Source organism: Lygodium microphyllum, chromosome 10 (assembly GCF_053477565.2).
Source record: "Lygodium microphyllum isolate KBCC chromosome 10, Lygodium_microphyllum_v1.1.10, whole genome shotgun sequence".
Taxonomy (NCBI): domain Eukaryota; kingdom Viridiplantae; phylum Streptophyta; class Polypodiopsida; order Schizaeales; family Lygodiaceae; genus Lygodium; species Lygodium microphyllum.
The window spans coordinates 116,564,649-116,584,520 of NC_141144.1; the positions used below are offsets into that span (position 1 = coordinate 116,564,649).

Genomic DNA, 19,872 nt, shown 5'->3' on the forward strand with positions numbered 1-19,872 from the left:
TTTTTTGGGCTCCTTACCTAGAGAATTACCACCTAAAAGGCCAAAGAATCATCTCATTAACCTAATACCTAGTAGTAGGTCTCTAAATTGGCCATCATATACAGTGAGAGGTGCCCAACAAAAAAATTTAATATGAGCCAAGTTAATGAACTAGTGGAAAAGGGTTTAATTCAGCCCAATTCAACACTATTTTGCTCATTTGTACTCCTTGTGCAGAAAAAAGATGGTCCAATATATATATAAGAGTAAATTCTTCATATCAGAGATTCATTGCTTGGGGCATATTGTCTCAAAAGATGATGTTACATTGGGTCTAGCATAAGTGGAAGCAATACATAGCTAGCCTCGAACGAGGTTCCATTCACCCGGCTTGATAAGGAAATTGCAGCATTTAATAAGCTAAAAGAAAAGCTTATTTCAAATCCAATGTTGATCTTGCCAAATCTTTGGAAAGCTTTCTTGTTCAATGTGATGTATATGGGAACAACAATGCTGCAATTCTAATGCAAGAGGGCCATATTCTGGCATATGAGAGTAGAACTTTACAGGGTACTGAGAAGGCTAGGGCATGTCAAGTTTCACTAAAGCAAGGGAAACGGCAGCTCTCTACCCTCTCTTGCTTGTTGTATTTTATGCTCTTTCCACTTGGAAACACTATTTACTAGGGGCCGATTTTGTTGTATAGATAGATCATCAAAATTTACAATATTTTATTTCTCGAACTAAGTTGTCTAAGAAGCATATGCCATGGGTCAACTTCTTATCCGTGCTTCACTTTTAGATAATGCATATGGAGGGAAAAAAGAATGTTTTGGCCGATACATTGTCTAGGAAACCATGAGTTTGAGCCAGTATCTATAGCATATCATCATGAGTTAGATGAAATGAAGACACATTGTACAAAGAATAAGGACTTTGCTCAAGTCTATGATATGTTATCAAATGGTCAACACCATGCATTGTACTCTGAGAGAGGGATTTCTTATGATGCATGATTGATGATGTGTCACAAAGCAATCAAGGACCAAGGTTATGGTTAAAAGTCATGCACCTCCGTATGCAAGGCATCATGGCATTGGTGTGACAACAAAAGCAACTAAGACTTTCTTTATTAGCCAATTTTGAGACATTATGTGAATCACTTTGTGTGCACAAGCATTGTATGTCAAAAGATCAAGCTTGACCAACAAAGGCACTGAGTTGGTTACAACCCTTGTCTACTTCTAATAGACAATGGAATAGTGTAGCCAAGGATTTTATCCTTGATCTTCCTAGGATACTTTTAGGAAATAACAGCATATGGACCATCATGTGCAAATTTAGCAAAGAAGATCATTTCATTCTGGTGACAATAGATAAAGTTACAGATCACATGGCAAGATTGTTCATGTTGAACATCTTTAAATATCATGGCATGCCACAGTCTATTGTGAGTGACAAGGATCTTCACATGACGAATAAGCCTTGGAGACATATTTTTAAGAGTATGGATACGACCCTAAAGTTCTCATCTTCTTTTCATCCTCGCAAAACGCTAGTCTAAAGAGACAAATGCTACTGGCCTAGATGTTTTGAAATGATGTATCCAAGCATAAGACCAAATGGAAATAGTTTTTGCTACTTGTGAAATATACTTATTACCATAGAGTGCACAATTCCATTGGCAAGGCACTGTTGGAGATTGTGGATGAGGGGGAAGAAATTCCCACCCATTTTATATACAAAATATAAGATTTTTGAAGCCGACAAGTATGTCAAGAGTATTGATGAAACTTATACTAAAGTAAACATAGCTCTCTAACATACTGAAGCAAAGCAAAAGAAAGCAACTGATGCCAAGAGGCATATTCCACAGTGGATTCCGTGAGGAACTATTTATTTGTCGAGGCTTATACACAAGGTGGATTCCTTGTACGAGAAGTTGACGAGAACGCCAATAATTTTCAGGCGTCAGATCAATTTAATGTGCACGTGGGTGATTCCATAGCGGGTGATTCCATAAAATACATATTAAATTAATAGACGTTTACGAGTTTAGAGTGCGCACTCGAATTAAATTAAGGTTAGGACAAAGTTCCAACCTATTTAATTATTTTGTAGCTGAAGACTGCTAGGTATTCACTTTTGTTGGGTTTTATTTAATTATTTTCTAACAATTGTGAATGCTTTAATTGATGTATAGAGCAGGCGACGGTGGCATTGGGTAACACTAAGCGATGGCGTGAATCCAAATGCCTAGAAGAATTACTATTTTTGATGGGCGCACGTCTTATCACTAAAGGCATGGCGCCAATATTTATTTAAGCGTGCTTATTTATTAAAGTGCTTGACAAAACATTTATTATCTTATATACACATAGGCGCTCGGTTAAATATTTCATTATTTGGATTTTATATTTGGACACAACCCAACTTTTGAACGCCCAAACGCCTTACTTTATATTTGAACAAAAGCAAATGCAAAAACAAGAGCATGTTGTTTGTAAAGTGGGCTATTTTTAAGCTTGAAGATAAATAGATCTATAAATACATGCCTTGTGAAGCGCTCACACAAGGCATGGGGGGAGATTGCACCCAATTTGTCTTTTTGTCTCATGTCGTGCAAATTCCTTTTTGCTTTTTACTTGAAATTATGAAAGTTTGTAGAGTTCTTTGTGCTTGGGGACCTTCCGGCATTCACTATGCACGCATAAAGCATCCAATTTGCGCACTAACAACTAATTATAACTATAGAGCTTAGGCATTTGCAAAGGGTGATTGGATCGTTTTACACTTTGAAAAGGCCAGTTAAAGAAAATGAAACGGTGAAGAGCTATCAGAAGTGGTACAGCAATGGAAGCATAAACATAAGCTGTAATAAACTGCTGAAAAGACAAAAGAGAAAGGGAAAGAAAAAACACAATACAGATGAGAACTCAGATGTATGCTCCAAATATGGAATCCATATACCAAGACATGAGACAGCACAGAAGCAATGTGAGTCACCGGCTATGGAGGCATAGGTAATAAATGAACGTGGAGAAGGGAGCTTGAGAATATATAGGCCAAATAAATGTCCAAAATATGACTAGTCGGCCAACAAGCATTAAATGCTAGCCAATTGGCTGCAAATAATTTGCCAAAACACAATAAATGTTGGCAAATAAAATGCTTAAAATATCTTTGTGCCTAACCTGTTGTACCACATGTACAGACTCAACTATAAACTGAATAATCTACTAACACCCTCTCTCAGATCATGGATGATCTAATACAATACAATATACAATGATAATGTCACATCATAGTACATACCACAATGTCCATCATAGTAGAACCATGGATACCCAAGTAGTGGGTGCGCAAGCCGCCACCAAGGTGCCTCAGAGAGAACTTGATATCTATGTCGATCGTACCAACTCCTAAAGATAGAGAAGATCATAGCAACTCTCAATGTCTGTCAACAATGCCTCTAATGTGGCACACGTGACCATCCTGTCACCAATGCCACAGAGCATAAATGACCATGGATTCTCCTTCTTTGGCCAGACCACCAAAGTGTCCCCTATATGAGCTCCAGACGAAAGCCACCCGCTCTCTATCAAATAACCAACCCATCATGAACCTGGATGTCAATCCTAACTCTAGAATTTATACCAGCCGGACTACGGTCAATGCATCAGGAATGTCCCTCTATGAATCCTATGCATCTGTATAGCGATATAGATGAGGCACGGCTGCCCCATCTCACCACCCTCTCACACCCCCTCTCCCTCTATAGCACTGGAGAGTCATGGGAAATGACCTCATCACCACCACTAGAAAGCAGCTGAGGAAGGGGCCACCAAGCCCTTCCCATGATCCGAAGAAGAGGGTCCCTTCCGCGCTCGCATTGGCCGAAAGAGCTGAGTCGCAATCTGAGGCAGATGATGACTCATCGGAGGAGTCTACATCCCGCTTCGTCTTCAACGACTTTTTCTTTCTGGAAGCCGCTAACTCTTTGCAGTCCTTCCGTAAATGACCCTTCTTGCCACAGTGGTAACACTGGGCCTTCGACTTCTTTATCTTCGAACCCCTCTCTGAAGCTGCAAGAGCCTCACCTAGACCTCCATAGTGTGACAAAAGCCTCCCTGTAGTCGCAAAGTTGCCTCATGCTCAAGTAGCATCGAGAACATATGAAGAAAACTGATAGAAATCATAGGTGTCTACACCCGTAACGCATTTGCCACTCCATCAAACTCTTGAGGAAGCTTATAGAGTACCATACCAACAAGATGTGCCTCTAATAGAGCAAACCGCATAGTGCGAAGCTCGTCCTGGAGTTGGGTAACTCGAAGTAGCAATGATTGGATCGTATCTTTGGGTTCAAACTTCAATTGTTGGAGCTGGCCATAGAGAGTAACAGTCCTCATGGTGGAAAAAGCCTTGTACATCAACTACAACTTCGACCATACGTCTGAAGCTATCCTGTAAGAGGTGACCGTTGGTAGGACTTTTTTGGAAATACACCGAAGTAAGGCTGAATAAGCACAGCGGGCATTATCCAAATTCCATGTAAGCATTGCCTCCTCATGGTTGTCTTCATTAAAATCGGATGGAACAGGAGAAGGCTATTGAGGACGTGCAATAGCTCCGCCAACCACGTACCATAACTGCTTAAACCACGCCTTCATCACCACACTCCACATGTAATAATCAGGTCCATGGAGCTTGTCATCAGTGGATGTGCATGGAGGAGCCTTCTATAGAGGATTTAGAAAAGAAGTAGAGAAAAGAAGGTATTTGGAGAGGGAACATAGCCAAAACACGAGCACAAACTAGAGAGTACAGAAGCAATGTGAGTCACCAGCTGTGGAGGCACTAGCATATGCTCCCTCTCTCCAAGGACTATCAGGTGATGAGAATATATAGGCCAAATAAATGTCAAAAATGACTGGTCAGCCAACATTAAATGCTAGCTGATTGGCTGCAAATAATGCCAAAACACAATAAATGCTGGCAAATAAAATGCCTAAAATATATTTGTGCCCAGCTTGTTGTACCACATGTACAGGCTCAACCATGAACTAAATAATCTGCTAATAAGAGCATCTTTTCCCTACACTTAATATAAGATATTATGGGCCTTTTGAAATATCGTAAAGGATCAATAAGTATTAAGGTGATTTTCAAGTTGATGCTACTTGATCTTTGGAAAATTCACAACACTAGTGCATTACTCATTAAATCTTCATTAGCTCATTAAACAGACCCAAAACTCAAATGCACAAGTGTGGCACACTCCTATGAGAGCCATCAGCTGTTGGACTATACCTTTGAGCATTGTGACAGGTACATACATTTATTCATTCATTTATTCGTTATTCGACATTCAGTTTTCATTCTTAAGTTTTGCTGTGTTAGCATCTTTGTTCACTATGTTTCATCGTGTTCATTCACTCTTTTCTTTAAACCCTAGCATATCTCTATTGTCCATATGCGGTTCAAGTAGGAGCTAAAATGGGGAAGCTCAAAAAATATCCTCCAAATCAGGTCATTAGCCATATGTTGTGTCCAAGAAGCAACAATGTAAAACACGATACATGGAAGATGAAGCTATTCAGATCGCTGCTTCTTAATGCCATGTTGAATATTTGGGATGGCATGAAAGAAATGAGCTCTTTCTATACATAAATAGCATTACAATTGCTAATTTGTCTTTCTTTCTTCATCCATGATGATGGATCCCATGGATTAGTTACTTGCACTCATCACTTGGTGGTCTCATAGGTCACTTTGGCTTATAGCAAACATTAGTATCACTTCCTTTCTTTCTTCTCCCTCTTAAGCAACCACACTTCAAACCTGGTTTTTATCTCCAGAATTAGCAGTTCTATATTGAGATTCTCCCATATTACAGCTTGTACACCTAATGATACAAACAATGATTTCACCTCTCCCCACCCAAAAAAAAAAGGTATTACAAAGAGTGGAGTATGTGCATGTGCAGTCTTGAGTGTACAACTGCTGTTTATACACAAACGGAGGAAAAATAAACAATAAAATGTGCATACCGCTGCCACTAGAAATGTTTTGTCACCAATTTCAGACACAACGGTCATGGCTATTGCCTTGATAAAGCCCTGTTCAAATGTTGGAAAAATCCAAGCTTCAGCATACCAAGTCCAAAATATTGTGCATTTCCAAATCATTCTCAAAGATAACTATTTCCGTACTACATTGATGCTTTTACATAGACTCCAGGTATAGACCGTTGACTACTTTTACCACCAAGAGCAACACAAACTGAGCACTTGTTATAAAGACAGCAAATTTGAGTAACTAAGTCGCTCTTGATGTAATCTCCTAGCGGCAGTTTAAAAGGTCACAATGAACAGATTCCTTACTTCTATAATATCAATAGCTATTAGGCATTTCTAACTTCAGTCAGATGCTTATGCTTTAATTCAAGTTTTTGTTTGTGTGTGTGCTGTTTTTGCACCACATCCAAAGGTCTCTAAGAAAGTGAAGAAGACAAAAGCAAACTAGTTTATGTATTATCACAAGCAAACAAGTAAAAAGTGCAGGGTTTTGAATGCATCTGTAGCACCTAAAAAGTGTCTACTCCTACCCATACATATATGGTACGTCTGCCACAAGAATAGTGTTTCTTCACCAACTCAATTACAACTCTATAGTAAAAGAAATTTTGAAGGCAGGAAAACAAGGTTTCATTTATGAAAATATGGGTAGCATTTCAAGTGGTCATAGTAATTGGAAACCAAAATGGGCTGTGCTACACTCTCCTCCTACTTGTAAAGCCTCAGAAACAGCTTCTATCCCACTGTCATTGCTGATCTTCACCGCCTCCTTTGTTCTTCATCTACTTTTATGTTCATTCATCAATCTGTTTATCTATAGCTTACTTGGGGTGCTATACCTTGGCAACTAGAAACTAGTGCATCAGATCTATACAAATATAATTTTTATGCTATAAAAACACCTCAGTAATAATCACCACCAAGGTGAAAATGCATGTGAAACCCCTGTACATAAATAAAGAAATATATATAGATGGAACACTATGACCCTGGTGAATATCATAAATACATCATCGGAACTGAGTGACTCAAAGAGATCTTGAGACATTTAACGTAAACTAGAGTTATCAAGTGTCCTTCCTGCAAAATGTCCTATTACAAGTGATGTGACTACTTATGGCGATAACACCAGCTGCAATTGGTACAGAAATAGACTGCCAGAATATTGCAAAGTCCAATCACACTACCAAATCTAAATTGGATCTCACAAGTTACCAGTAAAACTGGTAAGAGGGGCTTCACACACAGCTCAGTTCCCCGTCTGCCGTGACTTTAGTAACTGAGCCTGCGTTCACAAACAATACCTCATGGAGGTAAAATTTGTAAGAACTGGGCGTTGTTGTCAGGCAATCGACAGATCTTTGAAGCATTCAATGTCCAAGGGTGCAGTTCTACTCTTCTGTGCGATGCCCCTCTAACAGGCATAAAGTACAGACATAATGTGTCGTGTGTGCAAAAACACTATGGCTAGACTACAGGTGCATTGGCCTGAATTCTGAGCAATCACAACAAACAAGAATTGACAATTAATGCACTGGTAAGGTGAGGGATTTCTGATGATGCAGCTGGTACCTTCCACCATTAAACTCACAAGAGCAGTAAAGCAGGCATTGGACACAGACTCTACCAGCCCCTCTGCGATGTCAAAGATCGGAATGATTATGCTAACCACGTGATGTGGCCATGAGGTCCCAAGCTCAGAAATATGACAAGCCCCTACATAGGTGGTATAAGCCAGATTCCGACCAATGAAAGTGTGAGAGAAGATCCTCCATGGCCTCACTTCATGATAGAAAAGAAATCGCCAAGATCTCTCACAAAAAGTGCATCTCGACTTTCTGTTTACAACATCCATCCAGAGGACAAAGCAACGCGGGACTGATAGGTCGATAGACATATACGGTGCGAGATGCATGGCGAGGCAACGGCTTCTGCAGGTCTTTTAAAGTGCGCACAAGTGATGTCATGCAGCAGCTCGGTTGTTGGCGATAGGCAAACGCTTCGCTTTAATGGAGTGCGTAGGTTACAGGCGCGCAAGAGAGGTGTAAAGTCCAGAAGAACGAACACGACACGAGAAGGGCATCTATGAATGGACAAGCAAGAAAAGGAGACTTACCTCATTCACCATGGCTGCCATCTCGATGATGATGGCCACAGAAGGAGCTCAAGAGGGAGCTGCAGAAGAAGAAGCAGAAGAAGAGAGAAAGAGAGAGGAACAGGAAGACGAAGTCGGGCAGACCCCGCACAGCTGAACTCCTTGTCTCTTCTCTTCTTCTTCTTCTTCTTCCCTCGCTCCTGTTCTTTCTCGGAGTATTAAAGAAGGCCGCAATCAAAACCGGTAAAAGTGAAAAGTAAAGTGAAAAGCAAAGGTATCGATCTCCCCCGTGTAGGCCTAAAACCTTATTCGGAAATACACCAACCCTCGCAGTTGGATACTAATTCCCCAATTATGACATATTATTCTCTTAACCTGCATACCATTCAAAACTTTAGCATAATAATCCCCCCCACTTGAAATCTTATTCTCTTAACATGCATACGATTGAAAACTTTAAGACAACAATCTCCAAAGGTTAAATCTTATTCTCTTAACATGCATTAGGCGCTCCCCGCCTAGATTCCTAACATGCATACGATAGATATTTCCAAAGGACACCTTGCCTCTCTTGTAATTGTTCTTTTTTAAAAATAATTCACGCTTTGTATTAATTAAATAATGTTATTAATAAGTATTTGCACGAATACCTGACTGAGAAAGGTGGGGTTACTTGGAGAGCCAATGGCTACATTGACTTAGGTCACTTCATTGGGAAAAGCCATGGGAGGCCCAGGAGGCTACAGTCTTCCCTTTGTTAGAATAATTTTTAATACCATCTCAGAATTTTCTTTTTATTTAATGCTTTGAAACATCTATAGACTTGTCTTTTCACAATTTCTAAGTTTAAGATTGCCTTTTTCTAACATAGGGAGGCCCAAGAGGCTACAGTGTTTGTTCTTCTCTTTGTTGGAATATTTTATAATACCATCTCAGAATTTTCTTTTTATTGAATGCTTTGAAGCATCTATAGACTGACTTTTCACAATTTCTAAGTTTAAGATTGTCTTTTTCTAGCATAGGAAAGGCCTCATGATAAGCTTTATGCACAAGGAAAAAGGCTTGGAATCAAATATTTCTATGATATCCTTTTGTCAAGTTTGGGGTCCCCACCCACATGCCAAGGTCTTAGTCCTTACTAGTGAGGGGGTAGATCAATTTGTTTTTTATTAGTAGAAGAATTTACATAACCTCTTAATTGGAGAAACATGTTCCTTACTGTAAAGAGTAACTTCATTATTTCTTTTTCGACTAGCAAGCACACTTTAAGAAGTCCTTTCAAGAAAGGGTAAGAAGTGAGCTTTAGAGAAAGACCTTTCTAGCAACCCCTATATTTGTTCCCCATAGTCCATTTATTCCACCCTTTATAACTAATAATGCCACCATCTCTCTCTCTCTCTCTCTCTCTCTCTCTCTCTCTCTCTCTCTCTCTCTCTCTCTCTCTCTCTCTCTCTCTCTCTCTCTCTCTCTCTCTCTCTCTCTCTCTCTCTCTCTCTCTCTCTCTCTCATAGATACAATTTTCAAACAATTGCACATTCTCTCCCATCCTTCATTTTTCCTCTCTAGTAAGGAAAATAAACTAGCAATACACGTGCACTTATGCAAAGCTTGAGGTATTTTTGGGGTTTGAAGCTTTTTTTTAAATGCACGCATGGATTTTGATATATTAAATAAAGTAGAGAGTATGTACAACCTCCAAATGAAGGTTTCCTCACTTAGGAGAATTGCCAAGTTCCAAAATTGTACTCCAACATCTAAAAGGCTTTGGCAACTATCCTATAGACATGCTTTTTCTTTCTAACTGACCAAAAGAGACTCTTGACCTCTTGCAAGCACCTTTCATGTGCCTTATCAATGTCATTCTTCCCCATCCTCAAGGTGCCATGGATCATCCTATTTCTTATGGACCACACTATGTTGCAAATTAACACCCTTATGATGCCCTATATAAACCAAGAGTCTTCCACCATTATCCCCCAATCTCCTAGAAGTGCCTACTTGAGGGTAATGGTGTTGTAAAGACCCACTTGAAACATAGCTTTCTCAAACTTCATCCACACACTACGCACTAGAGGGAACTCCCAAAACAAATGAACCACATCCTCTTCTTGGGTTTGAACCTTGTTGAATTTGTTTCATAATATATTGATGAATTGATATTTTTTTTTGTTATTGAATCAGATAGTTTTGTAGTGGATAGAGAATAAACAAACAATATTATAAAGATGACAAGTGAAGTTAGTTTGTAGTTATATACTAGGCACTCTATGCCTAGATTCTCCTGATGCTTCATGTCAATGTTCTACCAATGCTTTGTAATGGGGTTCAAAGGTGCATGTTTCATGTGGCAAGAGGGTTCATGAGAAGTTAATATAAGTAACATAAGCAGAACTTTGAAAGCTTCACCTACTTAAACTAATGCAATGTTGAATGCATAAAAATGCAATATGTGAGGATGTGGCACTCACTAATATATAGGGAGTGGAAGATCAACATCAACAGAATCAAGCCTTGACTATATCTCTAGAGAATCCTTATGATTGTTTCTCAAATACAAACACATTTAATGGTGTTTTCTATTCACATGGAGCCTATCATGGCATGCTTATTATCCAAAAGCTACTATCACAAAGCTTAAAGCTCTCATTAAAAGCCTACCAATGTGTATGGAAGAGGATGAGAAAATGCACTCTGAATGGCATGAATCGTCTAGAAAAGGATTAAACATGTGTTCATTATATTAACAAAGTTCATTTTACTTATGAGAATCCAAAACCAAGGACATCATTTGAGATCCTCGCATCCTCTCCAAGCCCCAAAAATGTTGAATACTCCTCCCTTGTTCCCCCATCACACTTTGAAGGGGAAGCCAACATCTTAACCACCACTTGGCACACTCCTTCATGGGTAAACAACAAGGAGGAAACACTCTATGTAGATGCCTTCATCCCACCATGGCTTTTAGAACTCCTTCTTCAAGATAAGAACAACAAGACTTGGAGTTTTGGGGCTTATACTCTTATTGCCCCTGTTCCAATTGAAATGCGGCTTATCTTACTTAGAGAATAAGATTTATATGTAGTAGCTAAAAAGTATTCTATGGACTTTTCTTTATCAAAAGCATTATGCACCTAATGGGACCATTCTCAATGCAAACTTTTGTAGGTAGATGCCCTTCTCCATATGGTATTTGCATGTCACTAAGTCTCATAAGGGATTGGATGGTAGAAAGGACACTAAGTTCCTCTATGGATGTACGAATTACTTTAGACCTACAAAATGTGCATGTGATACCACTAGCCACAATTTTGAATGCAATAATAATTGTATTATGTGGTTTGATAATGCCTTATGGTTCATTATCTAGAATGTAAACAAGATCTTTATTTAAAGAACATTAAGGGAATCTATGATTCTCTTCTTCAAGTGGATTGGTGAATGCCACATTTTTATTAGAGCATCATTGGTATTTGCTTATTACAGGGTATTAGTTCTCTAGGCCATGAAAAATACACTCACCCATAAAAATGGTAGTCTACTTTGCAAACTTTAGAGGAGATGGCATTAAACTTATTGAAAAATGCCTACTTCTGTCAAAACTTAACTCTAATAATCTACTCCATAAACTAACAAAAGAGGTACCTTACCTCAATAGGTTATATATTTCCATGGAAGCAAAAGAGGACACCCTCCAACCAAGACAATAAACTTTGGGATTAAAAACCCTATCCTTTATGAACCATCTACCAATTTGAAACACAACGGCATATCATTGGAAGACTACAACAATATTATTAAGAAATTGCTTAATGGTTGATGCAAGTTTCTTTCATTTAGCAACTTCTTCAAATCTCTTATATGGGAATTCTCTTTTGCTTAACACATATCTCTCCCTAATCTGGTATAATCATCCATCACATTTGGATGGTCTTCGCTTCCCTCTCTCAAACAATTGGTATATCTCCCAAATAATTGCTTCGTCAATAGAAATGTTATGTTATGCTTTTGTCACCTCTAAGACTCAAATTTCTATTTTAAGGATCATCAACATGTCATCACTATTGATCTCAATATTATCGAGGATGCTTCTCTTAAATGTTGCTAAATTGAAATACTAATGAGATCGTGAAACCAACAAATTAATAAAGCTTATTTATGCTTTCATACTCACACATCCCACTTCTTTATCGTAGGTTTGGACAGCGCCCCAAATAATCTTTCATTCGTATGTAAAAAGTTATTATTACAACTAGTCCTGATTTTGCCCCTATTACTCTTGTTGCCTTTACTCCAAATTTACTATTTTATGTGCATCTCTACTAAATACATGCAAAGTAATGCTTCAAACTATATGTGAAGCCTTTAATTTAAAAAAATTATTGACTTCAGGCCTACATGCCCAATCATAATGGTTCATTGATTCATCTATTGACCTCATTTTATTAACCTCCTCAATAACATTTTTAGTGCTTGCTCACTTGATATCAAGAAATGCTACAAGTCTATCCCACACGAAGGATCTCAGGGTTTAACAAACATTTCATGCACCATGATATGGAAATTAAACCTTCCCACACATTTGAAGATGGGCCCATTTGATATTCATGGCTTTGTTCACCTAACCTTTTTTGGACATATCATCCAATAGAAGAGGCTCCATTGATGGTTTCTTTATATACATCTAAGGTGTTCAAGGAGCTTTCTATCTTTTTTTATTACCTAAATAGTATTCATATCTATCTTAGCTAGTAACTCTCCCAACAAAATGAAATTAAAGGCCCCTCGTTAGAATCTAGAGCCATGTCCCCTATGTGTAAGCCTTTTAAGCTCTAATTTCCCAACACCCTTGAGATTCATACTTTCACCTTCCCTCTTCCCCTATAAGCACATTGCCTACATAGTGTGATGTGACATAGCCTCTCTATATAGAGAGTTGTCTCATGCAAACTTCACCTCACACTCATTGTAGAGCATGACTCCACTCCTAGTTTTGAGTTTTCCACTTATTGAACTTCATTTAGTTCCATGAATCATTTCACCATGGTGTGGTTGTGTACTCTAAGAGGTGCTAATAGCTACTAATCCTCCTACTAGTTCATATGCCAATTATGAAGTAAAATACATGAGCATGTAACTTGTTCATGCCAAAGTATGGCATATGCAATGAAACATGAGTCTATAAATATTTGCACATGGAACCTCACATTATTTAGATAAGTTTAGCAATAAAATCTACATTGTGATGTTGGAAATATTGGGTATTAAGATGTGATAGGAGAATTTTTGCAAGTTGGGTCTAAAAGCTAATATCCAAATCAACCTTAGGCTAAATTTTGTAATGTTAATACTTACAAGTAATTACTCCCCAAATAAATTGGAAAAGAATGATTATTGCTTTTTTAAATCTTGTAGTTGTTATCTTACAAAATTACTTACCCTTCAAAGCCTTTAGAAAAGAAAAACTATTACTTGTTTAAAGTTGATTTCTTGAGTGCTTTGTATTTCTCAAAAGAAGCATATTTTTAGTAAGAGTCTACCAAAAATTACCCCACTCTACTCACTAGTAAAAATGAAGAGGTGCCTAGTGCTAAGAAGATAGTGATTCAAACATCTCCATTCATTGGTGGACAATACACATATCAAGTCCTTATTTCTAGAATTTTATGGAAAAAACACACACTCCTTATGAATACTAACATTGCAATAATAAATGTGAGGTTTTTACCACCGCCATCACACAATGTGCTATGTACTTTAGTCCTTACTTGCAAATTTAATCTATAATAACATCTAAAGTATTCGTGCACTCAATAGGTTTCATGCACTTAGTTGTGCATTGGTTGTTAATAGCATGTGAGTTCTTAAGATGAGTTAGAGAGCACTCATCCACCTAGGAAAAACACACTACCACAAACTAAAACACTTGTGCACACTAGTCTAGACACGTTTGATCACATAAGGCAAAGTACTCGTACACATAAATTACATTAAGACATCACTTGTGCATGCATGATAGGTAGTCCATTCAGCACATTCATACTCTTGCACACACAACCTAGCATTAGCACACAACGTCACCACTAATATAACATTTATACTAACCAACACATAGTCACAACTTAGCTTTCATATGGCATTTATTATAGGTGCAACTAGATTAGACCTTCCACTCACGAGCATAGATATAACATCTCTCCTACTCATAGGTTTGAAAACAAAGGAGATATACGACTTCAATGTCCTATAGGACTTTTTTCCACATGGTATGAACCTTCTATGATTATTCAAATAGGTTTAAACCCTTAATGATCCTTGAAATGATTTCATGCCTCCTACATTAAATTGGTTAGACGTGGCCAATGACTAAATGCACAAATTAAATTGGACTTTTTTTTTGACTCAATGATATAATGAATGCAAGTTTATTCGGCTCCACAGATGATCGGATCGCTAGCAAGGAGAACGACACCGTTTGAAAATCGATTTCGGTTACATTGATGCTTTGATGGATGAAGGAATTATCACGACTGCAACACCCAAAATCGGTTACTTGGGCTAAATTCTCTACCATTGAGATGGGATATTTATGAAATTTTCCCTCACTAAACCGCATACTTTCTTTTTTCTCTCCATGACATTCCCATTTCCAACAAACATTACATCTCTTGGCATCAACATCCCTTAGCAGAAGAGGCAAAGCTCACTTGGGTACACTCTACTATTCTTCTACTCTTTCTCCATCAAGGTGATGACATCAATGCTCTTTCTTCCTTTCAACCCCTCCTCTCTTCCATCGTATGAATACACTCACCCTTCTCTTTTAATTGTACTCCCCCAAATCCTTTAGGCATCCCCTTATGCTTTAGTATTTTAAAACTACACTTTTTACTACACGTCCACATCTTCGTCTAGCTACCATTGCATATCTCTCCTTTCAATTGCATGTTGACCCTATTTTCTAACACACACACACACACACACACACACACACACACACACACACACACACACACACACACACACACACACACACACACACACACACACACACACACACACACACACACACACACACACACACACACATTTACTAAGCCTTGGCTTCTACACAATTGTATATGTATACTAATACACGTGAACACACATACACACATATCCGTATGTTCTAATCACACATTTAGATTATCATTGATAGTACAAACATATTTAAATTACTTATACTATAGCATATATGTCTAAAGGAAGTAATAAGTACTATACTAGCTAATTTCACGCTAATTCATTGTCATAGTTTATTCCTCTATAATATATGCCCTAGTATAACTACCCTACTTACTAATCTATGAGTTTATAAGTATTTTGTCATATCCACTATCGACTACCCACATCAATTGCTCACTCAATAGTCTTAGTAATTCGTATATGATGATTCTATCCAATAAATATAATCTCATATAATCTAATAAATGTACACCCACTATTCCACTAGCTAATCCATAAGTCTATGCTACTCTAATTCTATTCCTTTGAGAAATTTATACCCTAGTATATATGCCTTAAGATAGCTACCCTACTAGCTAATCTATGAGCCTATAAAATATTTTGATCCACCCACTTATCTACCACTTCTTGTAGTTCTTTTATGAACATTCTATCCAATAAATATAACTAGAAGCTAAAGAAAACCCACCAATCCTATAAAATCTTAAGCTTTATAAATCTAATAAATATACACCCATATGGAAGATTTTTATCACAAGGTATGGCAAGTTTCATATTGCATGATTATTTGCAAAGACAATTAGATCAGTTCATCTTAAGAGATGTAAAGGAAACTTCTATATACAACAACAATTATGTCTTCTTTTGCTTGAAACTAGCTATTATCCACATGGTGTGAAGGGATAACAATTAAGGTGGTCCCCCAACTTGCAACCCCTTGTTACTTCTTAGTCCTCAACTATTGCCTTGGGTTGGTTTTGTAGGCAATAAGGTCACTTCTTCACCATGTATTTATTACTCTCGTTTGGAAAATGCAATCCTCAAATTTTATGTTTTGACAAATGTGGTATATGGCAATCCTTATCATGCTTCAAGACTCCAATATTTATTCCTCTCACTAATGATGGATCATTGTCCTCCCATATGTATTTGATTAAGAAATGTAACCATGATTATTTAGAACTTTATTTTGTCTTGCCTAAAAGTTGGTAATTAATGAATTATTTATGTGATAATACACACAATGAGGCTACAACATTAAATGAATTTGACAACCCATGAACTATATACAAAGTTACTTCTTTTTATGTATATGTATGTATGTATGCATATACGTACATAAATATAATGTATGTATATATGTACACATGTATATACATATATATATGTATGTATCCATGTGTGGATGTGCATGTGTATTATACACACGTGGTGTTATCATATTATATATATTAATATTACATCTATATGTAAGTTAATTTATGCCATTATATACATATTAATATCACACACACACATGTATTACATATATTAGCATTACATACATACATACAAATGTGTGTGTGCCAATTTGACTTCATACTATACTTAGTCATTATCCAAAATGTCAAGAAGGTGTAGATTTGGGTTGCCCCTACCCTTCCTTTTATCCTCTCTTGGTCGATATTCAATTTTTCACTCTGTTTATGGGATAGGAAAGCATGAGCTTCTTTCTCTCTAGACTCTTTATGATAAAGATGTGGGAGGAAAGACGCCCATGCCTATAACCGACATGTGGTTGTCAGAAATGTGTTTGGGGGAAAGGCTTGTAGTGGACACATCCCCCCCCCCCCCCCCCCCCAAAAAAAAAAGATGCAGTAAATAGATGTTCAATTGAGAGAGAGAGAGAGAGAGTAAACCCCCACTCACCCTTTTAAAAAAATCCCTCTTTGTTTATTGAATACCAAACTTTTCCTCCTTGTGCCACATAGGCTTGGGAGCTGTCTAGTTGGTTTGGGATCCCCATGGCAAACCTCTAAATAATATGTAGAATAGATGTGACTTGTGTAACTTGAAGTTGTGTTTGTGATGAAGAATGTATATAGCATGTTGTAGAACTTTTAAGGTGTGTTTGTGATAAAGAATGTATAGAGTATGATATAGATCATTTTTTCCTTTTTAATGTTGTTCTTAGGTTTTTTTTATATGCATGAAGTATTCAAAAGTTTTGTGATACCTATTGATTTAGTAAGCATAATTTAAAGAGAAGTGGAATTGTACTAAGTATTAGTGAATACGATTTTGCCTTTTCAAGAAATAATACTTTTTACAATGTGTAGGTTGTCTATGAAAATCATTATAGTGTTTAGGTGTCATAGTTTTTTCAAGAATTAGCATTTGTTTAATCTATGAAACTTGTTGTATATTTTCCACTATAGCTTCTATGTTTACACTGAAGTGCTCGTTGAAAGGTTTGTATGTTTGCACATCTTTCTTAGTCTTCTTTTACCAATCTTTGTTTGTATTGTTGAACTCTTGAAGTTCATGATGTATCCTATATATGTTTTTCGTTTGTCTTACAAGTTATGTTGTATACACAGTGCCTACCCATCTTTCCCTCCATTGTCACAATGGCATTGGTTCTTGAGCTTTGTTCATGGGTATGTTTGATTGTTGGGGCTATTCTTGTTGAGGTGCTACTATTTGTAGTGTTTGGGAAACTTCTTTGGTAGCTTGGAGTCCTTTATCTATATTTTTGCATATACTATTGTTATTATTAGAGGTCTTTTTTTTTCCCATTGTATGACTTAATGTTATTGCTTTTAGAGCAAGCATTTTTATGGGCTTACGTCCTCTTATGGATGGATTTGTAAAAGGATGTTTGAGTTGTCCATAAATATCATTATAGAGTGGCTTGTTGAATAGGAAGGTTATTTTCTTGATAGTGATAATTGATTTGTGATGTATATGTGTGTGATTGTTGGATTTCATAAAATTGCTTAATGCAATGTTTGCTTTGTCTCTTATTGTTGCTAATAGGTGTTTGAGACAAACATTATATCCATAGTGGAGGAGTTTGATTATGTAGATAGAGATACCCTTGGTATTCTCATCGAGCAATGCATGTGTAGCAATGGTTCATAATGGGGTAGCTTTTGAGTCATTATACTTAATGTTGAGCTTGTCTAGCATTTCATTTAGAAGCCGTGCATAATTATTTCCAATCTTGTTAATGGAATGTATTGTTAGGATGAGGAAAATTTATTGTAGCATTGAGAAGATGACCATTGGCCAATCTATATTACTTTCCTTGACGGTTTATTGTTAAGATGTCCTTACACAAGTCCATGAATCATTGGTGCTCGTTCCATATTGTCAAAATTAGTTTGTTTTTTTAAACACACATCATTTGGATTTATCTTTTCTTTTGTAGACATTTCTTTATAAGTTAAGCAAAACTTGCCAATGATCATGTTTTGATTTGCAAGTAATTGTTTGAAAGTTGGGTGCATGCCATTTATGTTCGTGTTGTTGTATATAGACATTGTGTATCTAGTCAAAATACCAAAAGAAGAAATTAGTACATGTTAAAAAAACAAGAAGTTAAACAATATGCTAAAAGTATATAAGATGAAATGTGACATTGGATTTGGTTTTTTCTAAATGTGATTGGAAGTCATTTAAAAAAAAGTATTTTGTACTTATGATTTTTGTAACTGTTTCATGACCTTGGTATTGAAATAAATGAAACTCATTTTTAATAATAAAAAATAAAAAGAAGCTAAACAATATGCTAGAAGTATAAAGAATAAAGTGTGACATTTGATTTGGTCATTTTCAAGTACTAGAATTGTTATTTTGAAAGAATACCAAAAGAAGAAATTAGTATGGGTAAAATAAAGAGCAAAGGTTAAAGGATAGGAGATCAATAAATAAAAGGATTGACTCTCAAATAAAAATAGGTGTTTCAATTGAACCCTCTATGATTACATATACTAAAGTCGGTGAAATGCACTATGACCCACATGAAATCAAAGATGAGAAGGATGTCTAACTGAGAGATAACTTTCCATTTACTATCAAGACCTTAGCCTTGGATGACTATTCATACTATCAAGCTGTATTTTAAGATATTAGAGAAGATATTCATTCCTCCAAATGTTTTGCAACCGTGTCAAGGTGGGTGGCATATGAGTGACTTTTGGCCATGAAATTGGTCATATGTGGGAATCTATAAAGGTTGAAACTTCCTACTCTAATATGAATTATGGAGAAATTTTAGGGGGGATAATTATAGTTTTCGGTCCATAAGTTGCATGATGTTCGTCCCACTAATAATGCATTGTTGCAAACATTCTTTGGATTTCTTGTTTTGTCAGATAATGATGCCTAATTGTTTGCGAGGATTGCAAGAAGTGTGGGTCATGTGCGTCCTTGATTGATGTGTGCAATGTGTAATGTTTTCCATATTCTTAGTATGTGGATGATGTGATGTGACATTGTTGGCATATTGCTCTTTGATGGTTGTAGATTAGTGGAAGTTGTGTGAGATCAATGAATAACTTTTTTGGCTTGTTCTTAAATGGGTTGAGTAGGGTTCCTTGATATACACTCACTATTTGGTGAACTATTATGTTGTCTTAGCATTGACATCTCATCGCGACAATGATTGCATTTGCCTCTTTTATGTTGATGAACTTTTCATTCATTTCCTATAATGATAATGGATATTGGTGT

At 36.9% G+C, this 19,872-nt stretch overlaps 1 protein-coding gene across 2 annotated transcripts in view; it reads right to left on the minus strand.

Moving 5' to 3' along the window:
• The window catches only part of LOC148030472 (GDT1-like protein 5), a 53,330-nt gene extending 44,968 nt beyond the window's left edge, over positions 1 to 8,362 (minus strand). For both annotated transcript variants that reach the window (XM_087686804.1, XM_087686803.1), the window contains exons 1-2: positions 8,176 to 8,362; positions 6,033 to 6,101 (exon numbers count right to left, since the gene is read on the minus strand). In XM_087686804.1, coding sequence (XP_087542930.1) covers positions 6,033 to 6,101; positions 8,176 to 8,196 — 90 coding nt within the window. In that variant the 5' untranslated portion in view covers positions 8,197 to 8,362. The remainder of the gene's footprint in view (positions 1 to 6,032; positions 6,102 to 8,175) is intronic.
• Positions 8,363 to 19,872: the final 11,510 nt, after the last annotated feature.